The following is a 26498-nucleotide window of genomic DNA, read 5'->3' as shown; positions in this document are numbered from 1 at the left end:
ACACCGTACCATTTTACGCCGCTAGATGGCGTAATTGACCACATAATAACTGTAGTCACGAACAAAAAGTTTATATTAAAGCAGTGGTCCCCAATTAGTTTTCCCCGAGGGCCAAATTCTGTACAGCAAGTGAGGCTGAGGGCCAACAAATACCCCCCCCCCCCCCGAAATCTGTGTGATACGGCAGGTTAAAAACTATTTATTATTACTAATAGCAAACAAACAATTGTACACATTTTCTAAATGAAACGTAAAGCATTATCAGCTGCCACACATTTATCTAGGCCTAAGTGCCTGATGTGAACAGAGGCAAACTGTGGACAATTACCCATGTGGACATCCACCCATGGGTGTTGGGGGCTTTTTGAAAGTGGGTGGTAGGCCTACAGATCAGCAGAAAAAAAATGAGCTCTGCTAGATGCAACTTCCTCTATATTCTGGTATATTTGAACAGGTTGTTAGATTAGACTTTTATCTTGCAAAGTAAAGCTTTGGATTCAATGACTAATTCTGAACCAGCTTTAATAACCTCATGATAGGCCTAGTTAACCTTGCATGCAGTTGCCATGATCTGTTAAATTAATTTCTTTAATGTTTTGAATGCAGGCCCTGAGTGGCTAATCGGGAGCTTCGGGAGAATTCCGTTAACGTTTTGGGGTAGTCTAAATGTCGTGATTGTTTCTGAAGCTCATTGTGCTGTGCCGTCGTGGCACTTCAGCAGAGCAGTCGCAGCCCCTTATCACTTTCCCAAATATTAATAAAGTAGCTCTCGCAAAAACTGTGCATTAATATTAGCAGTGGTTTATTGACACGGATTTAACGTAATCAAAACGAGAAGGATTTCGCGAGTGTATTGTAGCCACTTCCAGCGGTTAGGCTACTTCAGCTAGAAATGGACTGCTCATGTCTGTGCGTGTGTGCGCTTATGCGTGCTGTGAGGACAGGCAATGAAAACCTGAGAATGAGATGGAGTTTCATTGTAGCATTTGTAATCAATTGGAATAAATTTGACATGGACGTCGGATACGAACAGTATGAAAAGTGAATGACTATCAGATGTTGTAACCCACTGAAGAAGAGAGATCGCTAATCACGCGTGGCCAACATGACTGTTTACCTTTGTTCAACAATTCTAGGTCCAATTAATTACATCCAACACAAAGTGTTATAGAAAGTATTACTGTGTGTTTCATTTAACTATTGTTCATGGTAAACATTTAATTAATTTAGGCTATGGGTGGTATAGGTGAATTATTACCACACAGTTACTATTTAGAACTACGTAATCCTTAATTGAGATTTCATTGAAAGTGATAAGTTGAACTTTTACAAAGGGGTTTAAAAACTATTTTTGTACTTTCATTTTATTATGTCATACTGAACTGAATTCTAAGAGTTAAAAACAAAGGATACAATAAATGTTTTGTGATTGTTGCATTATGCATAGTATTTCATTTAGGATAAGCTATATCAAAGCAGGTAGAAGTAACTGTAGTCACTTGATATTTCTGAGGATTTACATATTTCCACCAGGGCAGTGGTAAAGACATTCTTCAGTGGAGGCACCACAGTTAATCACGCTATCAACATCTTCTTACCTTTTCTTCTGTTATTACTATTCTTTAACTTTATGGTAGACAGCGAGTCCAGCAAATTGAGAACCTAGGATCCTGTTTATGTTTATGAATGTGACTCCAGTATATGTTGAGACATACGGGTGGAAGAATAGGTTACATTTATATAATGCAAATGATTAAGTTAACAATATCATTGAATATGTTGTACAAACAAGAAGAGCGAAATGGTAAACTTTTAAGAAATCATCATCCACATCATAGTTTGACGCTGTGTGGGGTTATGGACTTGACAGTTTTGCATGGAATTGCCCATACAGTATACATATATATATAAATATATAAATATATTAAGATTTGACACATTGCAGTTTTATAATGCAGGGATTATTTATAAATCAAAGAATTGTGGGTAGATGTAGGTGAACTGTGCAACATGCAGTTTGTGGACAAGAGGCAGACGTAACACACAGATATTTGGGTTTGAGGGGGTGTTGTGTGTGTGTGTTTGTGTGAAAGTCTTCGTTGCTGTTGCCGTTGTGGGTCAACTCAGCAACATGCAGTTTGTGGACAAGAGGCAGATGTAACGGACTGATGCTTCTGTTTGAAAGAGGTGTATGTATGTGTGTGTGTGTGCCTTGTTGCCGGTGTACAGTATTTCTGAATATGAATGCTGTCTGGACAGGAAATGGCATAGCTTTTATCACATGCAACCAATCCAAAATCGATTTCATATTCAGAAACGTTTACCAGTAACAGCCTGGTTGCTTTGACATAGAAACATGCCTAGTTCCTTAGGCTCCTTCCTTCTTTCAGTGGTTACGTGTTTCATGCTGGCTACTCGTGAACAACTCATACATAATTCAACACAAGGTCTACAGACCTTAGAGGTGTACATTTCATTTCCATACATCAAAGCGTTCGCCCATGGCAGCCAATGAAATTTGATGGCGAAGCCTCCAAACAGGAAGTGAGGTCAAATCTCGGAAACGCTTTGAGGTGTCAAGACCATATTTGGTGGGATGATTTTGGACACCATCCAAAGTAACCTCAGTAAATTTGGTGCAATTTGGCCACTAGGGGGCGTCGCAATTAGCAAAAATGCATTTTGTCTCATACGGTATCTCTTTATGTCTTTGGGATGACATCCACATTTTTACATTGGAGGTGGTCTGGGACATACCACTGATGAACCTAGGCAACCCTTCACGTCAGTGTAAGAATTCGGCAATCGAGGGCAACGCCGCCAAACTCGAAGCAGCTTCGCGTCTTGGCCAAACTTTGGCGCTTTGACCTGAGGACGAGCGGTCGCGTCTCCTGCCGGGCGCTGTCGCGGCGCGTCTGAGCAAGCACACTTCGCACTTCCCACCGGGAAATGCATTCTAGTTTATCTTAAGTCCAACTTTTGTCTCCCTATCTTGTCCTAGGGATTTGGAGCTAGAGACGCCGTTCCACCTCTCACGCGTGCGTCCTGATGCGAGGATGGTGGCTTGTATACAGCTTTTTGATACGCCTTGTCGTTCTCCCGTTATTCCAGTTTTTCCGGTCGATTTTTTCCCATAGGAATGAATGGAAAAGTGATTTTTGAGCGCTGATGCCCACACATTTTTCCACCTGTAGCCCAAACCGTAAGACATAAGGTCATGAAATTTGGTACGCTGATAGAGGAGACTACCTTGATTGACACCACCAGGTTTCATGCTCGCCACTCTCACGCTCTAGCGCCACCAACTGGTCAAAGTTGGAAAACACGTTCATGCCCGTAACTTTTGATCCGTATGGCCGATTTTGATAACACTTATACCATTGGAATCCTCTGACTCAGCTGATTCCAACGCACTATATGACGTCATTTTCCGCCATGATGGATTTTCCTCCATTTTGAATTTTGTCCAAAGTCAAAGTAAAGCGACTCTGGCCGCATAGTTTATCCGATCGTCATGAAACTTGGCACGCGTGATCTACAGACCAAGGCGGATCAACTGCCTTGATTTCGCCTACATACGTCCAAGCGTTCGCCTGTGACAACCAATTAAATTCAGCGAGCGAAGCCGCCAAACAGGAAGTGTGCCTATCTTGGAAATGCTGTGACGTATGAAAGCCATATTTGGTGGGATGACTTGAGACCCCATCCAAAGCACCCTCAATAAATTTGGTGTTATTTGGTCTGTCTATGGCTCTATAATTAGCAAAAACGTGTGTGTTGGTGAATGTATACTATTATTCGGAATAGCTCATCTTAAATTGCTTAGGAGTGATTTAAGATACAATGTTGATATTTTTTTTTAAAAATCAAATCAAGGCCATTCTTGTAAAACATATTGATGCAATTATCACAGCACTATGAAGTAACACCATATATTTTCATACTCTCATTATGGCATGACTGAAGACTTATACTGTCCAATGTTTCATTTGATGACAGAGATCATCCGCAACGGTACAATGTGGGTATAGAGCTCCCCAGTCCCGCCCACAGCCTAGTCCGGAAGTAAAAATCCAATACAATTTCTCCATTGACAATTGGAGAATAAGCCATAACATCGTAACCGTCCATGGTAGACTTAAAACCAGCTACGATGTGACTAAGCGATTATACCTGCTCATATAGATGTCAAAAGTTAATGGGGGCATCAACCTTGTTTTGAGAAAACAATGCTTTATTCACGATTTAACGAGAGAGTACTACACTACCCGACACCCTAACGTGTAAAACTGGTGAAAGCAGAGCCTTTGATTGGTAGAGATCGCCGTTGCCATGGCAATGCCAAACAAACTGTACTCAGCTTTTCCCGCGCCTATCGTCCAGCTTCGTCTCGCTGGAACTTCAAAACTTAAAATGGCTGCAGGGCTGATCAGGACCGATGTGTGGTCTTCCGAAAAATAACGGTTTTCTCATCTTGAAGGTTGAATTTACTCAATGGAAACGGTAGGAAGTAATCATCTTCTTTTCTCAGATTAATATGGAACCATGTTAAACTATCTTTAGGCTGCAAATGTTGGAAATGTGTTTACGTTTGCAAAGCATCCTGGGATTTGAGTTCTCTATCTCGGAATTTAAGATATGTACACAGTCTTGTACCTTTCGCTTTTTTTACATTTTCTGTTCATTTTTTCACTCGAAATTATAAGTTATATGCTTATGAGTCACATCGTAGCTGGTTAGCCTAAGGCATGGTCTAAAACTCTTTATATCCGAATTTTTCCAGAAGTCAATGGGAGAAATGAATGAGAATTTTACTTCCGGACAAGCACCTCTCTCGGAGGAGGGGCGGGACTGGGGAGCTCTATTGTTCTTAGGGTGGTCCGCAACGGGGTGTCTCATCCCGAGAGTAGTTATATCTGAGCAATGCCATGGCCCCGAGGGGCAAGTACGGACTTACGCGCTGTTAGTTAATGAGTGTGTTCATTTGGTATATATACTAGACGATCACACGATGTTTCATACTGACGGTGTGTTTTGGATGATTTGTATTGACCTGAGCATTCTGGGTAAATCAATCCCAAAGCTGGCGAAATACCGGAAGTAGAGCTCTGTGCCAAGCAATGGTCTCTGTTTGCCAGCCAATCAGCAACTCGCGTTATCGACAGTTCTGTCGACAGTTTCATAGATATAAAAGCTTTATATCCACGATATTCCGCAGCCAACAATGGGGGTCGCCATGACATCGAGACGGTTTTCTATTTCCGGCGAAGCTGCATTGTATCTGTTTTAACGTGACGGTTTACGGTGCTAAACATATCATAACGCATATAAAAGTCAACTTTTATATTTTATATCGGTTATATGTGATGCAGTATATACATGCTGAGGGCAGAATTGTCAACATTTCGAACGAAATCTAAGTTGAGGCATAACCTAGTTTGCTATGGAGAACGCACATGTTAACAGAATGAACGGAAGTTGAAAACAGTATCGTAACCATCGCAACGATACATATTTCCGGGTTGAGGAAAGAGGTGGATATCTATGGACAGTTTATCGGCAGTTTTCTGCTTCAGGCCAATCAGCAGTTTGGATTGTCGACAGTTTTCTGGGCCAATCAGCAGCTCGGATTATCTACAGTTTTTTGAACTACGGCAGCAACGAGAGTGTTTTCACTGAGTGAGTAAAACTAAAATTAAGAAAATATTTCGAATGTATTTGCGCAACATTGTCACCCCAGAGCACTTTTACAATGTACTAACATGGAATTTGTCTATGTAGGCCTATTACATAGACCTATTACGGTTTTGGTATTTGAAGATAGATAATTCGTTAGCTATTTATGCTAATTCGCGAATAACTAGCATTATCGAACGTCGACACGTCAGGCGTCCTGTTTACACATGTAAACTATATTTACCTTTCGAATTTCTACTCCAAACTGTAGTAATTACATCTACACACTCTAGGGAAGCTAGCCAAATAGTCTGATCAAAGATAAAATGCATTTTGAGAGCTCGCCAGCATGTAATGTAATGTAATGTAATGTAAGGCATTGCATTGGAAATGAATGGGGTTGTACATGATGCTACAGTGTAAACATGTGACGATCACTGAACACACACAACATATAATTATGAAAAGACCATACAGTTAGTATCTTTAGACCCTTAAGATTATAATATCACCACGTGAAATCAAAAGATAAAGTTGAAGTTTATGTTTTATGCATTAACAATAAGCCTGTTTTTTAATTGCTGTAAATGCATTAACCCTGGGGGTCATCATTTACCTGTTGTGTCACGTTATGTTAATTTGTTATGTTATTCACTATGTTTCAATAGTGAATGTGTAGTACTAGGATATCATTAGTCGGTACTTTGGGGTTAACTGTAACCATTTTCTGAGGCTGTTGAAAACGCACCAAATCACACAATGTGGTCGTTTTGGGTGTCGTGGGTTGTAATAAAGGTTGTCGACGATCAAACTGACTACTTTTTTCATTCGTTTTAAGAGTTTAAAAGAAGAATTTCTAGTTGTCTTGCCAATCGCGCTCATAGTAGCCTATCCGCTGACGTCGGGTCCCGTAGCAACACAGTAGGCTACCGTTGTATGAGGCTGCTGAGCCTGTCTTGTTGGCGGTGGCCTGTTGGAGGGATTGTAAGAAAAGTTGTCATTGTCAAATCGACTCGTTCTTTTTTATTTCTTCATCTGAAGAGGAGGAGAAGAAGGATTGGCAGCGATTGCGGCCGGGGCAAAAGTATAGCGTGGAGAAACCAGGTCCGCAGAGGTACGGCTCGCCAGCACCTGGGCTACCTTGTTGAGTTTATTATGTGGTGTCAAAACCGCAAGGATGTTTTTCCCCCACAGTATTTTGGCAGCAGCTGCCGCCAAATTCGCCAAATTCTACCCTCCTGCTTGAATCAGACCGTCATCCGCACACAAGGATGTTTTTGACAGTAGGCTAGCCTATGTTTTAAAATTTAATTTAAATAAATAAATTAAATTTAAATCTCTCACTCTGGCCTATAGGACACTGACTGGATCTGCTCCCAGCTACTTCAGTTCTTTAATCACGATGTACATTCCCAACCGCCCATTGCGATCTTCTGAGGAGCGTCTGTTATGTCGACCAACCATACATGCTAGGTCAAATTGTAGATCCTATTCTTCAGTGGTTCCGTGTTGGTGGAATGAGTTGCCCAGTGCTCTCCGTTCCAGCAACAGCTTTGGATCTTTTAAGAGGGGTCTTAAGGCATATTTATTTAATATGCACTTAGTCCTTTGAGTTTGTGATGTGTTATGGTTTGTATAATAGTATTGTTTTGTTATAATTTGTCTATTGATAGAATTTTTAATTTATTTTGCTATTGTCCTTAAATTTAGCCATACCATGCTTTAGTTATTATTATTATATATAATTAACTGAGTGACTTATTTGATTGCTATTCTCATTTCACTGTTTTATTTCTCATTAGGTTAGTGCTTAAAATTATTGTTTTACTGATAATATTACTATTCTCCCTAGTTTGTAATTGTTCACTGTTAATTTAATTTGTATTGTTATTTATTTGTATGTCGCTTTGGACAAAGGCGTCTGCTAAATAACCATAGCCATAGCCATAGCCATAGCCATAGCCATAGCCATGTTGGCAGCAATTGCTAAATTCTATCCTCCTGCAGCTTACCCAAGCTAGAAGAAAACCAAAAACTCTCCTCTTAAACTCTTCAAATTAATTTTAAAAGTAGTCAATTTGATTGTTGACGACCTTTATTACACGCTACGACACCCAAAACGACCAAATTGTGTGATTTGATGCACGTTTTAAACGGCCTCAAAAATGGTTACAGTTAACCCCAAAGTACCCATTAGTCTTATGTGTGTTATTCCTGGTAATATTGCAATTATATGTAGTTTAACCTGTAATGCTCACTCAATGTAGTGCACGTTTAATACTGTGCTGTGTCATTTCACTGTGCTAGCTCCAGGCGTTGCAGCAGAGGGACGACCACTGGCACCAGCGGCGGCAGCGGGCTCAGCAGCGGCGGCGGAAGCGGTGGCAGTGCCAGCGTCAGCGACAGCGCCGGGCCCAGCAGCAGCGGCGGTGGATCGTCCTCCGGCAGCAGCTACTGTGGTGCCTACAGGCCAGGTGCCGACAGCAGCAGCAAGGGTGGCCGCGACACTGGCAGCAGCACCGGCTGTGGCAGCACCGGTGCCTGTTCTGCCAGCGCCGTTACGGCTACTGGCGCCATTACCGCCTGCCCCCTCAGCTGCTGTCCTGGCCGTACCACCAACAGCTGCTGCAGCTGCAACAGGACCTTTTCGTGCTACACAGCCTCTCCTCCTGGACCTCTCAATGCCCCAGCAGACTGTGAGGGTGCTCCCCATCCCCCCCCCCCCCCCCAACGCTCCCTCGGACAACGCCAGCCCCACACGTCCTCCCTCTGCCGCTGGCCGCCGCACATCACGCCGGCCCTCAGGTGCCTGCACTGCAGCTGCTGGACAGGACAGCAAGGACAACAAGCAGTGCAGGCAGCACCTCCTGCTCAGCCTGTCTCTTCATACAAAACTGAATAGGCGAGGAGGAAGAGGGCTGAGCAGAGGGCAGCGGCACAGCCGGGGACAGTCACCGCTGCCCGGGCCGGCGTGCCACAAGTGCAGAAAATGCGGCCTGCCTATGCTGTTGTTGATGGATGTGCTGTGAAAAAAAACTTTGTGAAAAAAGAATTGTATGCCATGTCTGTTCCTCCCTGACAGGTCGTTGTTCTAAACCAGGTTATTGGTGTTCTTCACCTGTGCTTTGACACCTTACACACCTACACCTTACACTGCCTATGCTGTCACCTGTGCTTTGACACCTTACATCGCCTATGCTGTCACCTGTGCATTGACACCTTACACTGCCTATGCTGTCACCTGTGCTTTGACACCTTACACTGCCTATGCTGTCACCTGTGCATTGACACTTACACTGCCTATGCTGTCACCTGTGCATTGACACCTTACACTGCCTATGTGCTGTTGTTGTTCTGCACCTGTGCTTTGACACCTTACACTGCCTATGCTGTCACCTGTGCATTGACACTTACACTGCCTATGCTGTCACCTGTGCATTGACACCTTACACTGCCTATGTTGTTGTTGATGCATGTCCTGTAAAAAAAAAAACAGAATTGTATGCCATGTCTGTTCCTCCCTGACAGGTCGCTGTTCTAAACCAGGTTATCGGTGTTCTTCACCTGTGCTTTGACACCTTACACTGCCTATGCTGTCACCTGTGCTTTGACACCTTACACTGCCTATGCTGTCACCTGTGCTTTGACACCTTACATTGCCTATGCTGTCACCTGTGCATTGACACCTTACACTGCCTATGCTGTCACCTGTGCATTGACACCTTACACTGCCTATGCTGTCACCTGTGCATTGACACCTTACATTGCCTATGTTGTGATTGATGTGCTATGTAAAAAAAATAATAGTAATAATTCTATGTGATGTGTGTTCCCCCTGATGTGCTGTTCTTATTCTGCACCTGTGCTTTGACACCTTACACCCGTTCTTATTGATGTGTGTGCTGTGTAAAACTGGCCATGCACCCTTCCAGGGGCCAGTAGCAGATCCAGTACCAGTAGCAGATCCAGCCGAGCCAGTGGCTGGGACCAGTTATTTCCAGGCCCAAGCTGTTGTTTGACCCCTTTTTACTGAGGATTCTATTTCATGGATCTTTATTATGCATTAATTCAGTCATATGACTTCATATTTCTAATAAATTGTGTTGTTATATACTGTTATCATTGTTGTCGTGTCCTATGAAACAAATAAGATCCTATATCAATTTTAAAGCAATAAACAGTGTTTATATAGCTAATAATAATAATAATAATAATAAGTGTTTATATAGCTAATCATAATAATAATGATAATATTTATTGTATAATTTAGTGGCATTAACACAGGAAATAAAAAGACATACTGTAAATGAAAAATATATGTATTGCATTAACTATAGGTTCAACACAACATATTTAATCATTGTAATAATTAGAACATGTATAAGGTTTCCATATACATACACGCCGATTTTACAGTAGGCTTCCATCGGGATTCGAACCTGCGTCTAGCATGCAATTCAGCATGCTAACCACACGTCTTAGGTCGCGTTTTTGTGTTAAGTGCGCATGCGTGCACATAGCGCGGGAAAAGAGAAGAATGCTTGAGGTGCTTTATCCTGAGACTGGTTAGATCATAGCAAAGTCATGGCCCTGAGGGGCAAGTATGGACTTCTGCTCTGTTAGAAGACATGTGTGTTCATTTGGTATATATACTAGACAATCACACAATGTTTCATACTGACGGTGTGTTTTGGATGATTTGTATTGACCTGAGCATTCTGGGTAAATCAATCCCAAAGCCGGCGAAATACCGGAAGTAGAGCGGTCGCCCTGTCTGCGGTGTGCGTGAGGCAAGGAGGATTTTAATTAGAATGTAATCGCAGTTAGTAGTTTGTGGACAAGAGGCAGATGTAACGGACTGACGTTTCTGTTTGAAAGAGTTGTTAGTGTGTGTGTGTGTGTGTGTGTGTGTGTGTGTGTGTGTGTGTGTGTGTGTGTGTGTGTGTGTGTGTGTGTGTGTGTGTGTGTGTGTGTGTGTGTGTGTGTGTGTGTGTGTGTATGTGTGTGTGTCTTTGTTGCCGGTGTACAGTATTTCTGAATATGAATGCTGTCTGGACAGGAAATGGCATAGCTTTTATCACATGCAACCAATCCAAAATCGATTTCATATTCAGAAATGTTAACCAGTAACAGCCTGGTTGCTTTGACATATCAAAACCAAATTTTATCCTATTACATCATTTGAACAGGTGAGTCGTCCTGTTTATTTTACCATCCATTTGAGGCTATAACACATTGCAACTTATTCAACAGTGAGTAAACTGTGGATGTTCCCGCATAACAGGATAGCTATACTCCTAACATTACTCGTATTTGTTCTAGAAACATGCCTAGTTCCTTAGGCTCCCTCCTTCCTTCAGTGGTTACGTGTTTCATGCTAGCTACACGTGAACAACTCATACTTAATTCAACACAAGGTCTACAGACCTTAGAGGTGTACATTTCATTTTCATACATCAAAGCATTCGCCCATGGCAGCCAATCAAATTCGATGGCGAAGCCTCCAAACAGGAAGTGAGGTCAAATCTCGGAAACGCTTTGAGGTGTCAAGACCATATTTGGTGGGATGATTTTGGACACAATCCAAAGTAGCCTTAGTAAATTTGGTGTAATTTGGCCACTAGGGGGCGTCGCAATTAGCAAAAATGCATTTTGGCTCATATCTCTTTACGTCTTTGGGATGACATCTACATTTTTACATTGGAGGTGCTCTGGGACATACCACTGATAAACCTAGGCAACCCGTCACGTCAGTGTAAGAATTCGGCAAATCGAGGGTAACGCCGCCAAACTCGAAGCAGCTTTGCGTCTTGGTCAAACTTTGGCGCTTTGACCTGAGGGCGAGCTGTCGCTTATCCTGCCGGGGCGCTCTCGTGGCGCGTCGGAGCAAGCACACTTCGCACTTTCCCACCGGGAAATAGGGAGGGAAAGTGAAAACCAGCGCCCCAAGTGGTTGCGTTCCTATCGAAAAGCAGCTCCAATGTCAAGTCCCATAGACCGACTTTTCAAAAAAATACTACGCAGTTATACCAGCGATCTTATCCACCAAAAATATTTTTCAGTCGGCATACTGTAATAATCTACTAACTGCGAAAATATCAGACTCTATTTCGCCTTATTTAAAAAAACCGTAATTGCTCGTTTCATTTCATAAATGGACTACAACTTCAAGTGACGTGACACCCTTCGACGACGTTACTCACCTAGCATGGTTTGTTTATTAGCCTGTTAGCTAGTTGGTTAGTTAGTAGACAATCACACTTACTGCCAGCTCTTGTGTGAGTAGGAGCACAACACAAGTTATCCCAACATAAAGGTAATTACCACGCGGTTTACATCGCTCTCTGTTATTACAAAAATATGATAAGCAAGTTAAGCAAATTGCCGTTTTGATCAGTTGGAGATGGAGCGCCCAAACTGGTGACGTCAAATGCTACTGTAGCTAGCTACTGTAGTTCGTTATCACCATGTTACAAACAAACTCAAAACAATTAAACTGATCCTAAAAAATAAAGTATGACCACTAGAAGCAATAGAGCTGACCTACATGGATAGCTTATTGAAGGCATTTAACTAACTTCCGATCGTGGGCAGAGATATATTTTTTCTAAAAGAAAATCCAATCAGCTCCCGCTAGCCTCTAGGAACGCAACCACCAGGTGGCGATGAGATTACTTTCCCTCCCTATGCATTCTAGTTTATCTTGATAACTTCATGAAATTGACATGATCATCCAACCAAAACACATGAAACCGGTTATGTCGTTTCCATGCTCAAAAAGTTTCCCTAAATCACCCAAGCATTCAGGGCTCATATTGACAAGATCAGAGTCTTGCCAGTCAATCACCAAGATGCGTGTTTATGCATGTGAAGGAAAGGTAGGGAGTGGCAGGCAAGCTCTCTGTTTTGTTTGACACGATGTCACCCAACCGGTTAACCTTTAAGTTCCCTCTCAGTTTACAAATTCAAAACACTCACTAACAAGCACAAACTCAGAGCTGCCAACTCTCACGCTTTCGGCGTGTGACACACGATTTTGCCTGTTTACACACGCACTCACGCCATACATCCATTTTCTCACGCAAAACAAAATATGATTTTGGGCTGAGAGTCATTCGTTCCTTAAAACTCCCCAACGGTATATGGCGCTAAGAAGCGCCACTGTACAGAAGGCTAACCCTATTCGTTGCATAAGACATCCAAGTTTGCGACAGAAGGAGACACCCGCGGGAGGAAATCGCAATCTGGTCAGAGAGCATGTTGACAATGTCACATCATAGGCCTATATCGTTAATTAAGAACTCACTCTCTTAAACTTAAAATCTTGAAAGAAATCAGTTTGTGTGGATGAACTTCATTGCCTAGCCTACATGTTAACTTTAGACTAACTTGTTGCACTTTTGTTGCACTGTTTTGTTTGCTGGAACGTGTGGATAAATAACTTCTGGAGAGAGCTAAATCATAGTGCTCACTAAAATCATAAAGGAACATTGCAAGACACTCATCTCTTATATGATCCCTGAAAGATTTTCGACTTGTTAGTGTTTAGCACATGTATTTTATCTAATGACACAGAAAGCAAAATTAATTGCATCCACATATCTTGTCATGCATCTTTTATTTCACTCGCGTAAAACCGTGAGCTAGAAAGCGACCGCACGTATTTCTTAAAGCGACAGGCACTCAATTACACACGCCACTAATGCACACTCAATTAGACCCAGGCCTACATAATAAAAATAGGCCTATGAGTTAGTGTAATAGTCTTGAAATCAGTACACAAATGACTTAACATTTTTAGCTACTAATAGTTATGCAGATTGTAAAATAACATTATCAACAAAATATGTACAGTTATGAATTCCAAAATATGATATAGAAACATATGACTATCATTTTCTCTGTGTGTGGAGGGTTGAGCAGATTCTTAGATGGCCACTGGTGTGAATGATCACACAATATTCAATATTAGGTTAGTAAGGTTACTGATGATTAAATCACCAAATACACTAAAATTGTTTTTTAAAAAGCATCGAAAAAGTATCGAAATCACAATTCTTGACTTAGTATCGGGATCGAAACAATAATTTTGGCATCGCAACGAGTGCGGTAAAAACTTTTGGTCACCCCCGACAGAATCTCACTCCAAGATTTTTTGAAAAGTTGGCAGCTCTGCAAACTCGATGGCAGGGTGTCCGTGATAGAGGGGCAGGGGTATGAGAGTTGTATGTTCAAAATGTTGGCTATGTCCCCTCAATCTGCCAGACTTACTGGGTGCCTCTCATGTAAAGTTTATACGTCCTCCCTCGCTCCTCGGGCCTCAATCCTCAATGATCAACATAAAGAAAGATAGACGAAGGGATAGACTATCGTTGTTAACGCCCCATCATTCTGTATGTAGATCAGTGAGGATCGAGGCCCGAGGAGTGAGGGAGGACGTATAAACTTTACATGAGAGGCACCTACTGACTGCAGCTTTAAGTGCTGCACTGTCACACTACTGCACTCTGTCCATTTGGCAGATAAAGCGATCCTGTATCCTGTATCCTGTATGTGAACTCTATTAAGAGATGGTAAGAAATATCACCCCAGGCCTATTCTAGGACGCTTTAGTCTCCATCGTGTCTGACCTTATCATCATCATTAGACTGAATTTGCACAAATACACTAACAGTGACTTAGACTAACTTGCACTGTGTGCTTTTATCAATGCATTACCAGGTCACTTTTAAAATACACTTTTAACACATATAACTAACTAACCTCATGAAAATTGTAAAGGAGAATAACAAATTACGAAAAAAGAGTCAATGTTACAGTTCTTATTCTATATGCCAGACCAGAGCTGTTTGGAGCGTATATCATTCACAAGATACAGATACATTATGTAAAGTTCCTCATCTACTGTAGCCTATACACTTTAACAGTCAGAAATGTCATATGCTCTGAAGGGGCACCTCCAGAAAAATCTACTATGTTTGTGAGGACACATCAGCAGTGTACACAACATGGAGATTTGATATGGACCACTAGAGGGCAGCCTGTGAATATGTTTCTCCCCAGAAAGACATTTAGGGTGTATTTACCTTAAGTAACGTGATTAGTGTAATTACCTTATGAAATGTGATTAGTGAATATATCTTAAGTAATGATTATTCAAAATGCAAAAATTGAGTTCTTCCAACTGACATCAGGTCAAACAATAGCCTACATGAGTCAAATAAAATACATAAAATGGGTGGTAAAAGGAGAATTCATTCCACATATATAGATCTCTGTCTGTTTCTCGAGGTCACCGATTACTGTTTGTTCGGGGGGAAAAAACACTCTGGGGCCATGAATACTGTATGCAGGCATGAACATGGCAATTAAAACAAGCAATAAAACTGATTTTGTCGCTGGAGCTCACTCACTCGGTTTCTGTTAAGAGGACTAGGTGTTAAGAAACAGTGGCTTCTTTCGCTCAAGATCCGTAAAACATAGGCCTGCTGAACATTAGGTTATATAAATGAAGATTAAAGCATCTTCAAAACGCTTTGCATAATATGAAATCTTGTTTTTTTTTCATAAGCTTGAACGTCAGTTATTAAACAGTGTAACTCGTTTTCTTATTATTCACTGCAAATATTATTACTCCAGTCCCCTTTAACTCAGCAACTACTTTTCAATTTTTACTCTTACTCCTCCTGTATCCTCTGTAACACCATCTAGATATCCATCCTTATCACACTTAATACTCTGCCTGACCTGGTCACTCTCAGTCTGTGTCGTGTTAATAATTTCCTTTGACCAGAGTCTTTCTATGGTGTTTTTATTGGCTCAGTGTTCAACTCACACCTGTGTTAACACGCAGCATTTTTGACCTTGACTAACCACATTGTCATGTTCATAACTATGGTTTCAGATTAAAATGGAAAAAATCTCTATAGATGTCCTTGCACATAGGCTACTCCTTCCTCCAAACTCCTGTCAGAATTGTACTGTAAGTCAATACAATATTTTTTAATAATTGTTCTCTGGTGATATAAATGTCTCTATGATGTAAAAAAAAAAAAAAAACACATTTGGCAAATGATGGTAATGCGCTGGGCCAATTAATCCCTCTACATCAATCTGATTGCTCTTGAATGGTCAATGGCAAATTATTATTATTTTGATATTCTTGGTAAGAAAGATAACTGGTAAATGATTAATATGCCTGCACATACTGTAAGAATGAATCAATTTCCAAAAGATGATTTTATCTAGTCAACTTTAGCATGTGTTCCAATACTTATGGAGGGGACTGTATGTGCAGTCTAATACATGAGCGAGCATTTCTCAGGAATCATATCACAGAGAAATGGATCTTATCCAAATCAAATGTCGACTCATTGAAATAAAATGTTTAGCCTACTCATTGCATTTTGAAAATAATCCCTCAAGGTCACTTGATTTCTTAAAGTGTATATAAAAAAAGAGAGTCACTTGAGGAAGAAGAAAGCCTCCGGGCTTCATAAAGTTATACATTCTGTTGCTACGATGGCAGAAGAGCTACAGTAAGTGAACTGAAAGGGACAACACCAAGCATTGCAGAAATATGTGCAAAGGTACAGTATCTATCTAGCGCGTTTTGTTTTGTCCTTGGTTAAAACTATAATGCAAGTTTATTTGCACAAAAGTGCTAATCAATTTAAATCTACACATAAACACAAACAAACAAGACTTCCTGTGAAGTCCCTGACTGCACCTTTACGAGAACAACAGATGATCTGGATCTGCTATCTGCTGTGGCCCTTTTTGAAGCATTGTCTGAACAGTAAACAAAAATCAAACTCTTCTATATCAAAGAGAATGATATTGCAGTCGCCAATGTCCGAATTACCCAACAACTGGACACTGTAACTGAAACTAAGATTCACCAGGTACAGTGCATTTTAGTTATATTATTTTTATATATATATATATATATATATATATATATATAATGTGGATAATCTGCAAAGTAACACTAACCATTTTTGAGTTGTGTATAGGCTAGAACCGCATATTTTGGTCTATGAGGGATGTTTCCAATGATTTCCAAAAAGTAAACAATAGTGTGCTTTATTGAACACAAGGAAACATGTTTTGATGGTGAGAACATTAAATATATGTAATGTGTTAAATGTAAACATTTTAAAATATCCTTATTGTTGATAAAAATGTTCCCCCTGTTAGATTGTTTGTCTTTAAAGAATGTTTTTGATGCTGTGATGGTAATGACACTTTGCAATTCCAGTTGGCAAGTAAAAAAAAAAAAAAAAAAGAACTATATTTAGGCCATCATGTTATCTTTACGTCAAAGCATGTACATGTAAATACTGTCTTGGCATAGTTTCAACAAGATTCTTCCAAATGTCATTTAAGATGGTTAAAAACTAGCCTGGTAAACAAAATGTCATTCACTAAGTTAGTAGGTTTGGCCATGCTAGGTAAAAGCAGCCTAATTGAAAAATCACCCAGCAGTAGACAGACGCACTGCATGCCGAAACATGTCTTTTCTGTAGTTGATATTTTGTTCCAAATATGGCCACACTGTGTCGCTGACTGCGCTCTGTTAGCTACAGTTGTGTACAGTTGTGTAGGCTAAAGCTTTGACAACCTTTGAGTTGGGGGAACGTGGCAATAAACTTGCCATATCCCATACCAGAACGTGGTCCCACTTCCCAGAACTTTCAGGCCACACAATACCACAATACCTTAGTCTGCCCGATTTGCAGGATGGAGGTAATTAAAGACTAAACCATCTGAAAGATATGATTTCCTGTCTTCTTAGCTTTCATGGTGGGCTCCGTCAACAAAATGATTATGATGAGGTGTTTTGCATCCTCTGCTCCAGAAAATGATCAGTGCAGGCCTGATTATAATGGATAGGTCTATTAGCTCATTTGTGATGTTGCCTATACTCGGTGCATCTGAAATCTTAGTCTTAGTGATTAGGTGACTTAAGATTCATTTTAATTAACAAACAAAATGTTTAGTATACGCCCACCCACAATGGAATTCAGTTTTATTGGTAAACAAACCACTACTTATGGAACTAACAGGGACTTTTACTAGTGTCCACCGGCGCGTCACGACGCGCAATGCCAATCTACCAAACGGCACCCGAGGGCATGAGGGACTTAGTCTAGACCTGAACGAATTTGGGCAGAGATGCGGTAATTAATGCAATGTTCATACAACGAAGAGATAACAAGACACTTTCAATGTTTCTTATTCTGTAAAACCTCTCCCTGTTAACTAGTTCTCCTGCCTCCTTTGTCATGACGCAAAAGTCCTCCTACTCATCGCTAGACAGTCGGAGGAGGAATGCACTTTTAGGAATGGGGTGGAATGAACTCTGATTAAACGCTGAAAAGAAGGTAAGTGGGTTTATATGCTTTTAAGGCAAATAATTGGTTACAAATCTTTGCATTTCGTTCAGTAATTGTCAAAATACATGTTAAAACAGGACTTAAAAAGCTATGAAGAACGCGCGTCAGTTTGCGGTTCTGCTCAGGGATACAGTCCCCTGTAGATAAAACGCCGCGCTGTTGCCTGTTTGTTCCCATGAAACAACTTGTTTACATTGGTCATACATGACATGTTTTCATATGCATGTAATGCAGCCTATATAAAACTTAACCTTAATACTTGACTAATCATTAAGTGCCGAAGTAAGACATGCGCGTATTGTGTAAAAAGTAAACCCAATCCTCATTTGCTTGGAAACATTACTTTTTGAAAACAATACAAGTTTTGAAAACGAGTTGGAAAAAATAACAAGAGGATCTGGTCTTGACTAATTGAATGGGACCTCTGTCTTTCACAATTAGCTGACTATATTTCTCTCAATTTAAGCCAATATTCACAGTAATTGGTTTAGAATACATTGGCTGGCATACTTTTCACACTACATCAATTCCATTTCCACCATTTATGTAATACAAAAAGTAGGCACAATAAAAGTAATTTTTGTGCGACTGACAAATTCTATCATGATTAAGTTCAGACACGCATTCAGTAATTCATTCAGTCAGTCAGTCCTAGGTTAATATCTATGAAGCTGTGTTTGTGCTTTTCATCTCAAACAAAAAAGTATGTCAGCAAAGAGTGCAACACATGTTGGATAAAATATTTAACTCTCCCTTTATTATTTATCGATGAAACCAAAGGTGGTCAGTTGAATCCTTACACCAATAAGAATAGCCACAACCAGTCTGCCTAAAATGCCTTCTCTCATAGCTGTTGTGTTCACAATTCTGTGATCCAGGTGTTCAGGTGTTCTCACATTGTTCCCACGGTGCAGGACCCTACCTGTCAGCTCCGTCACATGGCGCTATGCAGTGTCACAGTGGATGAGAGAAACATTCCTCTGACAGTTTTCTGCAAACTAGGGGAGAACTATTCCAAGGTGGCGGTTTGAATTTTACACTAACCATTTGACCCTCCCCATAGAACTATAAAGTATGCACTTATGGCAAATATACATTCATATGTTAAAGAACACTGGACCTCTTAATCCATATGTTACCCCCTGAAACAGTATTGGAGCAAAGCCACAGAGTGCTCTGGCAAGACTCTGACCTGCTCTCTCCTCCCTGCATGACTTCAGCATTGTCCAGCTGCCCAGGGAACTTTCACATCTGATTGGCTGACCCAGAAAGGCTTCACTTGGGGGAGTTTGCCTCGCGATGGATTTGAAATGGAGATCATAGATCTCCCATTCCTCCCAAGCAGGAAGTGAGTGACAGAAAGAATGTGTTCTCCCTTCTCAAGTGTCTGTTTCTGGAGAGAAAGCAAGGACCACCGCTCTCCTTCAAATAGCAGCTCCTAAAGGCCTTCTCTCATCCTCCGTTTTATACCTCACACAGAGCAGAAATGGGAACAAAGCTCAGGTCAACTGGTTTGACATTTTTGGCATCACTTATTGCACAGGCAGTGTGACCTTTTAAATTGGGATTAATGTGTGTTACTGTTAGCCATGAGAATTTTTGTGTCTTTGACTGGAAAAAGGCATTTGGCTTCTTCACAGTGTTGGCTGCTTAACATTGTGCGAGATGTTTTTTTAATCCTCCTGCAAAATATTCCAGCTCTTTGTGTTGCCCAGCCCTGCTCGGCTTCATTTTCTTCTGAATATGGTCCTGATTTGGCCGATAATGTGCCAGTCCACTCAAAGTCACTAAATGGTTTCAGAGAGTTCACAGGAGTTCCCTGGTGATCATCATATGCATGGCCCCTAGAGGCCCTCGCAGGTGCCAGAGACATATTTCACTGCGACTTAGAGTTCACCGAGGATGTTATCCTCATCTGATGGGTTCTGGGAGATGTCCGGTTGTAAAGCACAGTGATCCTCCTTCTGGCTGGGGCTTGCGGCGAGACAACGTTAGCATAGCACGCCTAGCGCCTGGCTCTCGCTCGCTCTCGCTGGGAGATCTATGGATCACTGAGCCAAAGAGTCCCAGAAGAGAGCAGGCCAGACAGCTCAGCTGTGCTTCAGACAGACGGAGTTTGTTTCCAATGGCAGGCCAAAGGCTCGGTTCTCAGACAAGGCTGACAAATAGCACACTCGTCAGAGCAGAGAATCGAGAAGCTATGCCTTCAGGTGCTGGTAGTCCTCTCCAACTATGCTTCACTCCTCAGGGACAGACAGGCTGCGTTGCTAAATCCTGATTTCAGCAAGTTAGAACCTTCCAGAGAAAGAGAAACCAAGTCGTTTTCTTTTATTCCGTAGGTATCTGGAATGCCTGAGGGAAGATCACCATGACAGCAAATAAGAACTATAAAACAGCGTCTCAGCGAAGAGGCAGAGAACCAGGGGACATTCCAGAGAGGTGAGTGATGCTGATCAGGGCTTTGGACAGAAGAGGTAATCAGGTGGCTACCCAAAGATATGGGCTTACTGTCGAAAACCAGATTTAGAGACAAGCTCTTTGTCAGACAGTGATTTGACGCGTGTCAGTGGACAAGGTTATGGTGATACTCAAGAGGAAAAACCTGCCCTCTTTAAAAAATCGAAATGAAACAATTGGAAGATGTATGTGATGTATCCATCCAACATTGTGTGCACAGTGGATGTCCATGTGGTTCAGATTAAATTTCCAGTAAACTGTAGAAAATGGCCCATCTGGATTTCCACGGCGGCCGGCTCCGTTCAGCGATCTCGCTGAAATGAGCTCTGGATGAGTTACTCTGGCCTTTTTTGAGCAGAAAACGAAACGAGCGCCCGCTCTAACCCAGTCTCTCTGCCAAGCGTAATATTGCACAACCGTCAGACTGGAGCGCGGAACAAAGACTCTGCTAACCTACTTTGTGTCCCGAAGACTGTGTCTCTAGGAGGGGCGTATATGGTCCACAGGCAGAGCAGAAAGAGATGGTGTCAGACTATAAGAATGTGTCAGTTTGTTAGGTTTTATTCATTTGAAGCTAATGTGCAGTTATGTTTTCTTTTTATGTGATGTCATGTTTTCTTTTGTTTCGACTACTTTTACTGAGGTCTCTAGACTGATGCAGTGTTCCTGATAATTACATGAGCTCTCACATTCTCCTGATTCTCTGTTGTATTGCTGTGATACTTCTCCACAATGCATCTGTACCCCCAACAGCAGTCAGTGTTGTTTGGTTGGTGCGTCCACCATGTCTGACATGAAGTAGGGTGCATTCTGTTCTGTGCACATCCCGTATGCGTATGTGATGTGATGTGTGTGTTTGTGATGTGGTCCAGGGCGGTGGTGGTGGTATACTGTAGGTTCTTTTCTCCTGGACAGAGATTGGTCTGTTTTGCAGAAGTGTGTTTTGTGTGTTTCAGGTGCCAATCAGTGTCCCCTCCGCCCACTCTTCCCATCATGAGACGCTCTCCGCACCCCTTCAGCGACAGCGAGGAGTCCATCCCGCGGCCACGCCCCACTCGCCCTGCAGACCACGCCCTCCTCCGACCGCACAACAGGAATAGCTCCTCCGTCTCCACAGAATGCCCCTCCCTCAAGCTGCTGAGGAGCCGCGGCATTGGCCGGCTGGACCCCCAACTCTCCGTCTTCAAGCCGGCCACTCCCGGACGAGGCAGAGGCCAGAAGGAGAACCGTCTGGAGGGCGTGTCGAGCGGGCACCCTCAAAGCAACGCGCCCTCGCAAGGGTCGACGCACAAGGCCGCCGACACGTCGCCAAACTCCAACCCCCCGCAGAAACTGTCCATCAGCAGAAGCTCCACCCCGACCCTGTCCGGTCCCGAGGCCTCCGCCCAGCCTGCTCCGCGCCGTTTGCCCCGGAGGGAGTACTGCCGGGTCGAACTGCCCCGGATGAGTCTCTACGTGGAGCGGCGCTCCCTGGGGGAGCAGACCGGAGGCAGCGAAGGCTGCCCCAGCCTGCTGTCCTCCCCCTGCAGCGAGAAGGCCTTCGACTTCCAGGACCTGCGCAAGCTGAGCCGCGCCTTCTCCGAGTGCTCGTACCCGGGCACGGAGGACGAGGAGGGCGGAGGCGGAGGCCCCGAGATCCGCCGCGGAGGAGCGATGATGGGACGCCTTGAGAAGAGGCCCAGCCGGCGAGAGGCCCAGGCGATGCTGCTGCGGTCCCTGTCCACCCACAGGGGGGGGCGCTCTTCCGTGCTCAGTCGCGTGCAGGAGATAGAGCAGGCGCTGAAAGACTGCCCCGAGCAGGCCCCCCAGTACCCGAGCAGCTGCTTCGGACCTGGGGGATCCATCCCCAACCCCTCCATGTCCAGCAGGCCTTTGGGGGGACTTGAGCGGAGACAGGTGAGCAGGTGTACTAGCCCTGTGCCAGAGTTCCAGCCGGGCCACATGAGGGTGCAGAGCCCAACACCTTTAAGGAGTCCAGGTGCCACCCAGCAGAACCCCCCCAAAGGGATGCCCGTGAACCCTTTACCCAAGCCCAAGCGCACCTTTGAGTACGAGCTCAACCACCCTCACGACAGGCCCACCTCGCCTGGCAATGGCTGCCCCCCTCAGAGCCACCCACGCATGCTGTCCCCCTCCCCAACCCCCCATGGCACCAGGCACACCCGTCAGCACATCCGAACAGGCAGCGGCTTCTGCAGAACCGTTCTCAGCAGGTGAGGAGCCCTTGTATCTCTGTACATAAAACTGAGTGGGATGCGAGTCACAAATTGCTGTCTCAGCAATAATTGTATTTCCTCATTTTCCAAATTGTACTTGAGCATAACATGTAGCTTTGTATGTTTTTGTACAAAATAACTCAGTGCAGTTCAGTGTATGATATATTTTCCTTCATTGGAAGTATTTTAGGAAATACATTCATAGTACAAATGATTCAGTTCAGATCTCTGTGTGTGTCTGTGAGTGTCTATAATATATTTAGCGTCATCAAATATGTTGGGAAATGCTTGTGTGACTGTTGTTGTCAGGACATCAGGATGTGTGTCTTGTGTGTTGCAGGGACTGGTACTGTTTAGGCGATGCTGCCCATCGTCCTACCTTTCAGCCAATCACAGTTCAGACAAATGGAACTGTCTCCATGCAAATGTGCCATCGCTCCGGTTCTAAGAGCTCCTGTGACGAGAACCCGTATGAAGACATCAGTGGTGAGCTGCACAAACTGACACTGATTCTGAACAGTGGACTCGAATGTATATGTATTAACTTTAGTCACAAATTAAAAATGGCCAGTCTTTTGATTGTAAGGATTAGTTGGTCCAAAAACCTTCCCCCTTAAAATACAATAAAAAGCACCTTTGTCCCATCCAGCAGAGTTTTTTTTCTCATCAGTAAAGGAAAGTGTGAGAAAGGCTTGATTGATTAAAACATTGTATATAATATGTCACTGTCTCCCATTCAGTCTCATTGTTTACAAATCCTGCCTGCCCTGTCTGTAGTGAAGACACATTGGTTCGTTTCGTAGCTTTGAGTAATGTTGATAAGATGCAAGGTTTCCTTTTCAAGTTTTATTGCTTATAGCGTCTAAATCACTGGTGCTGTATAGTATGAGAAGAATGTGTTCTGGGCGGTGGTCTGTTTGCATTGTGATGCAGAGAAATGACTATCAGTTACCCCTGTGACCTCATAAATCCGCCCGCCGCAGTCTCTCCTCGGGCTCTCCTCGGCACCGTGTGGGCCAGTGGAGAATGAGGACTCTTGGGAAAAGTCTGACCCTGCCGGTCTCAGTCACACTTACATCAACAGCCTCCCCCCCTCCGCCGTCTCGGGCCCTGATGTTTTTGGTGAGCGGGGTAGAGGTTTCCAGTTGCACCATCTCCCTGAGCGTCAAGTGTGTTTTGGACAATCACACGTGACATATAAATAGTCTGGGAGACCACAGTGGATCCTCCCAGGATGATAGTGTGGCAGAAGTAAACAGATTTCACTCATACCCTGACTCTTGTTAAAGTCAAGTCACGTTTCTGTTTTAGTCATCATTGCACTCTCCTTTGGCCAGAGTCATTCAGTATGCCCTGAAGGTGGTTATACGATACAGACAGAATGGTTAACCTTTTAATTTAGTAATTAGATCCTTGACTAATTTTAGCTTATAGCCAAATCATTGGCAGGAAATGGCATATTAGTACAGGTCACACCATAATGTACAGTGTTTGTATCATATACTGTTTATACAAGTTTACAATGTGTGTTTGTGTGTGCGTGCCTGCGTGCCTGCGTGCCTGCGTGCCTGCGTACCTGCGTTTATGTGTGTGCAATGTCTTGGAACTAGCATTATGAAGAAGCATTTAACAGATATGAACAGGTTTAACAGAATGTTCAGGTTTAGTCCTGTTTGCTCAGATGCATATGACATTGTGAGTCCCCCCCCCCCCTCCAGTGTCCCATAAAGACAGTCCTGATGATGAAGGGGACCTAAGGGACAGACAGAGCCGCCTGACGAGGGAGGAAAGGAAGAGCATCATACCACCTCAGGTAGAGATACACACACCTCTTTTAAACCATCAACCAGGGTCCGGTCAGGGTTATTTGACCAGAGTTCAACCCTTTTTGTGTCAGTTCAAACCTAGCCTGGCAAATGAGCTATTCCTAGTTTACATCAGGGTCTTACCCCCTCAGGAAAACTATAATGGCTGTACCTCACAACAGGTGACTTGTCTCTGCTATAATGCGTGTTTAGCTTCCAAAGGGCTTTTAGAGAACCGACAGACCATCCTTTTTAAGCCCAATTCACACCAAAGATTCCCGACGCGACGAGACTGAGTTGCAGTGGTGTGAATTAGAAGTTGCACGTAGTTGCAAGCTGTCGCAAGCCGTCGCAGAGAATTAAACATGATGAGTCGCAGTCGCAAGGTTTTAGAACGTCGCGGTTCGTCTCGTCTCGTCGGGAATACTTTAATCCCCACTTCTGGGACACGATCAGCACCAGTCCAACTCAAGACATTTGACGATTCCTTCGGAAAAGTACTACGTAACACAAAGAAGCCTCCATCCTGGAGTCCTTTAGACCTATCAGACACGGCCCCATGGTCAAGAGGAGGCTCATAATTGATTCTCACGAGTGTCAAAAGGTCATGTTGGTGTGAATAAGTGTCTAAAGATGTCTGCATGTGGAACAGTGAGGTTCTTGCAGCAGGGCTTGTTTCTGCATCACTGAAATATGAGATGGAACTAATCTCTGGGCTACAGGAATCCAGTCATGTCTTGGCCTGTAGTTTACTCACATATTGTAGAGAAAATGCTCAGTGAGTTAGAGTTGAAGACATTTACCAGTAATCTACGTTTGATAAGCCAGAGATGTCTACCGCCACCTATGCTTTAGCAAATACTTTGATTTCCATCAGAAGACCTCACCCACCCATCTTTCTCTCTCTCTCTCTCTCGACTGGTCTGTATCTTTGATTGATTGGTAGCCTTTATTGGTCTCTCTCACACTTACGTTCTTACAGTTGCATGAATATGATATCCAAACCAAAACAAAACGCGTCACAAAGTGTATAAAAGTGGCTGAATAGATGAGTTCTAATCCTAATTCCCTCTTCTCCAGCCCTCTCTGGGTCTCTCAGGGTCGGCAGGGCGTCGAGGTCATAGGTCATCGCAGCTGTTGGAGAAGCGGGTTTCGAGCGAGCGTCTCCTGAGCTGCGCCTCTCCCTCTCCCTGCCCCAGTCCCATCCGCCCCCTGAGTCCCGCCCCAGACGCAGGCATGAGGGGCTCTGGCGAAACCCTCACACCGCAGCCACACATGAGAGTGCCCAAGGTCAGTTCCCACTCTGCCAAACACACACACACACACACACACACACACACACACACACACACACACATGCACACACACACACACACACACACACACACACACACACACACACACACACACTCAGAGCACTCACAACCTGCAGGGACCTCAGCAGGTTGCCATAGTTTCACTAAAAAGACTAAACAAGCAGCCCTCAAGGGCATTGTGGGAACTGTTGTTAATTCCATACGTGTTGAAACAGTTCCAATTGCTGTTGGAATACTTTCCACCATGCAGAATCATCTTTCACATGGGGCTTTGCTCACAGAGCTCCACTTCCACCTCCATCCACTGAGGGAGCTGGGCTGAAAAAGTGTGTGTGTGTGTGTGTGTGTGTGTGTGTGTGTGTGTGTGTGTGTGTGTGTGCATGTGTGTGTGCGTGTGGGGGGTGGGGGTGCGTTTGTTTCCTCTCCTCGCCTGCAGCTGGAGTAAGAGAGGGGGTGGCTGCTGCTGGTGGTGGTGGTGGTGGTGGGGGGTGCGGAGTCACCTGACTGTCTGTTGAATCGCAGAGTCTGCCAAGATTTCAAGAATCTGACCCCCCCCCCCATGTCCCCGCTGTGCTCTGACCCTGCTGGCTTAACCAAAACTCTCCCTTCGGTCCTCTCGCAGTCACTCGC

The 26498-nt window shown here is 43.4% G+C and overlaps 1 protein-coding gene across 3 annotated transcripts in view; it reads left to right on the top strand.

Moving 5' to 3' along the window:
* Positions 1-17989: 17989 nt before the first annotated feature.
* Positions 17990-26498, top strand: part of LOC134094024 (DENN domain-containing protein 2B-like) — a 25075-nt gene continuing 16566 nt past the window's right edge. The window contains exons 1-8 of one of the 3 annotated variants that reach the window (XM_062547383.1): positions 18006-18062; positions 18953-19093; positions 19295-19422; positions 20414-20513; positions 21488-22744; positions 23088-23233; positions 24466-24560; positions 25633-25842. In XM_062547383.1, the coding sequence (XP_062403367.1) occupies positions 20443-20513; positions 21488-22744; positions 23088-23233; positions 24466-24560; positions 25633-25842 (1779 nt within the window). In that variant the 5' untranslated portion in view covers positions 18006-18062; positions 18953-19093; positions 19295-19422; positions 20414-20442. Of the gene's footprint in view, positions 18063-18952; positions 19094-19294; positions 19423-20413; positions 20514-21487; positions 22745-23087; positions 23234-24465; positions 24561-25632; positions 25843-26498 lie in introns of all 3 variants that reach the window. The other 2 variants (XM_062547384.1, XM_062547386.1) reach the window with 2 other exon arrangements.

Source organism: Sardina pilchardus, chromosome 10 (genome assembly GCF_963854185.1).
Source record: "Sardina pilchardus chromosome 10, fSarPil1.1, whole genome shotgun sequence".
In the NCBI taxonomy this organism is placed as follows: Eukaryota; Metazoa; Chordata; class Actinopteri; order Clupeiformes; family Clupeidae; genus Sardina; species Sardina pilchardus.
This window is presented reverse-complemented; position numbering and strand designations above follow the sequence as displayed.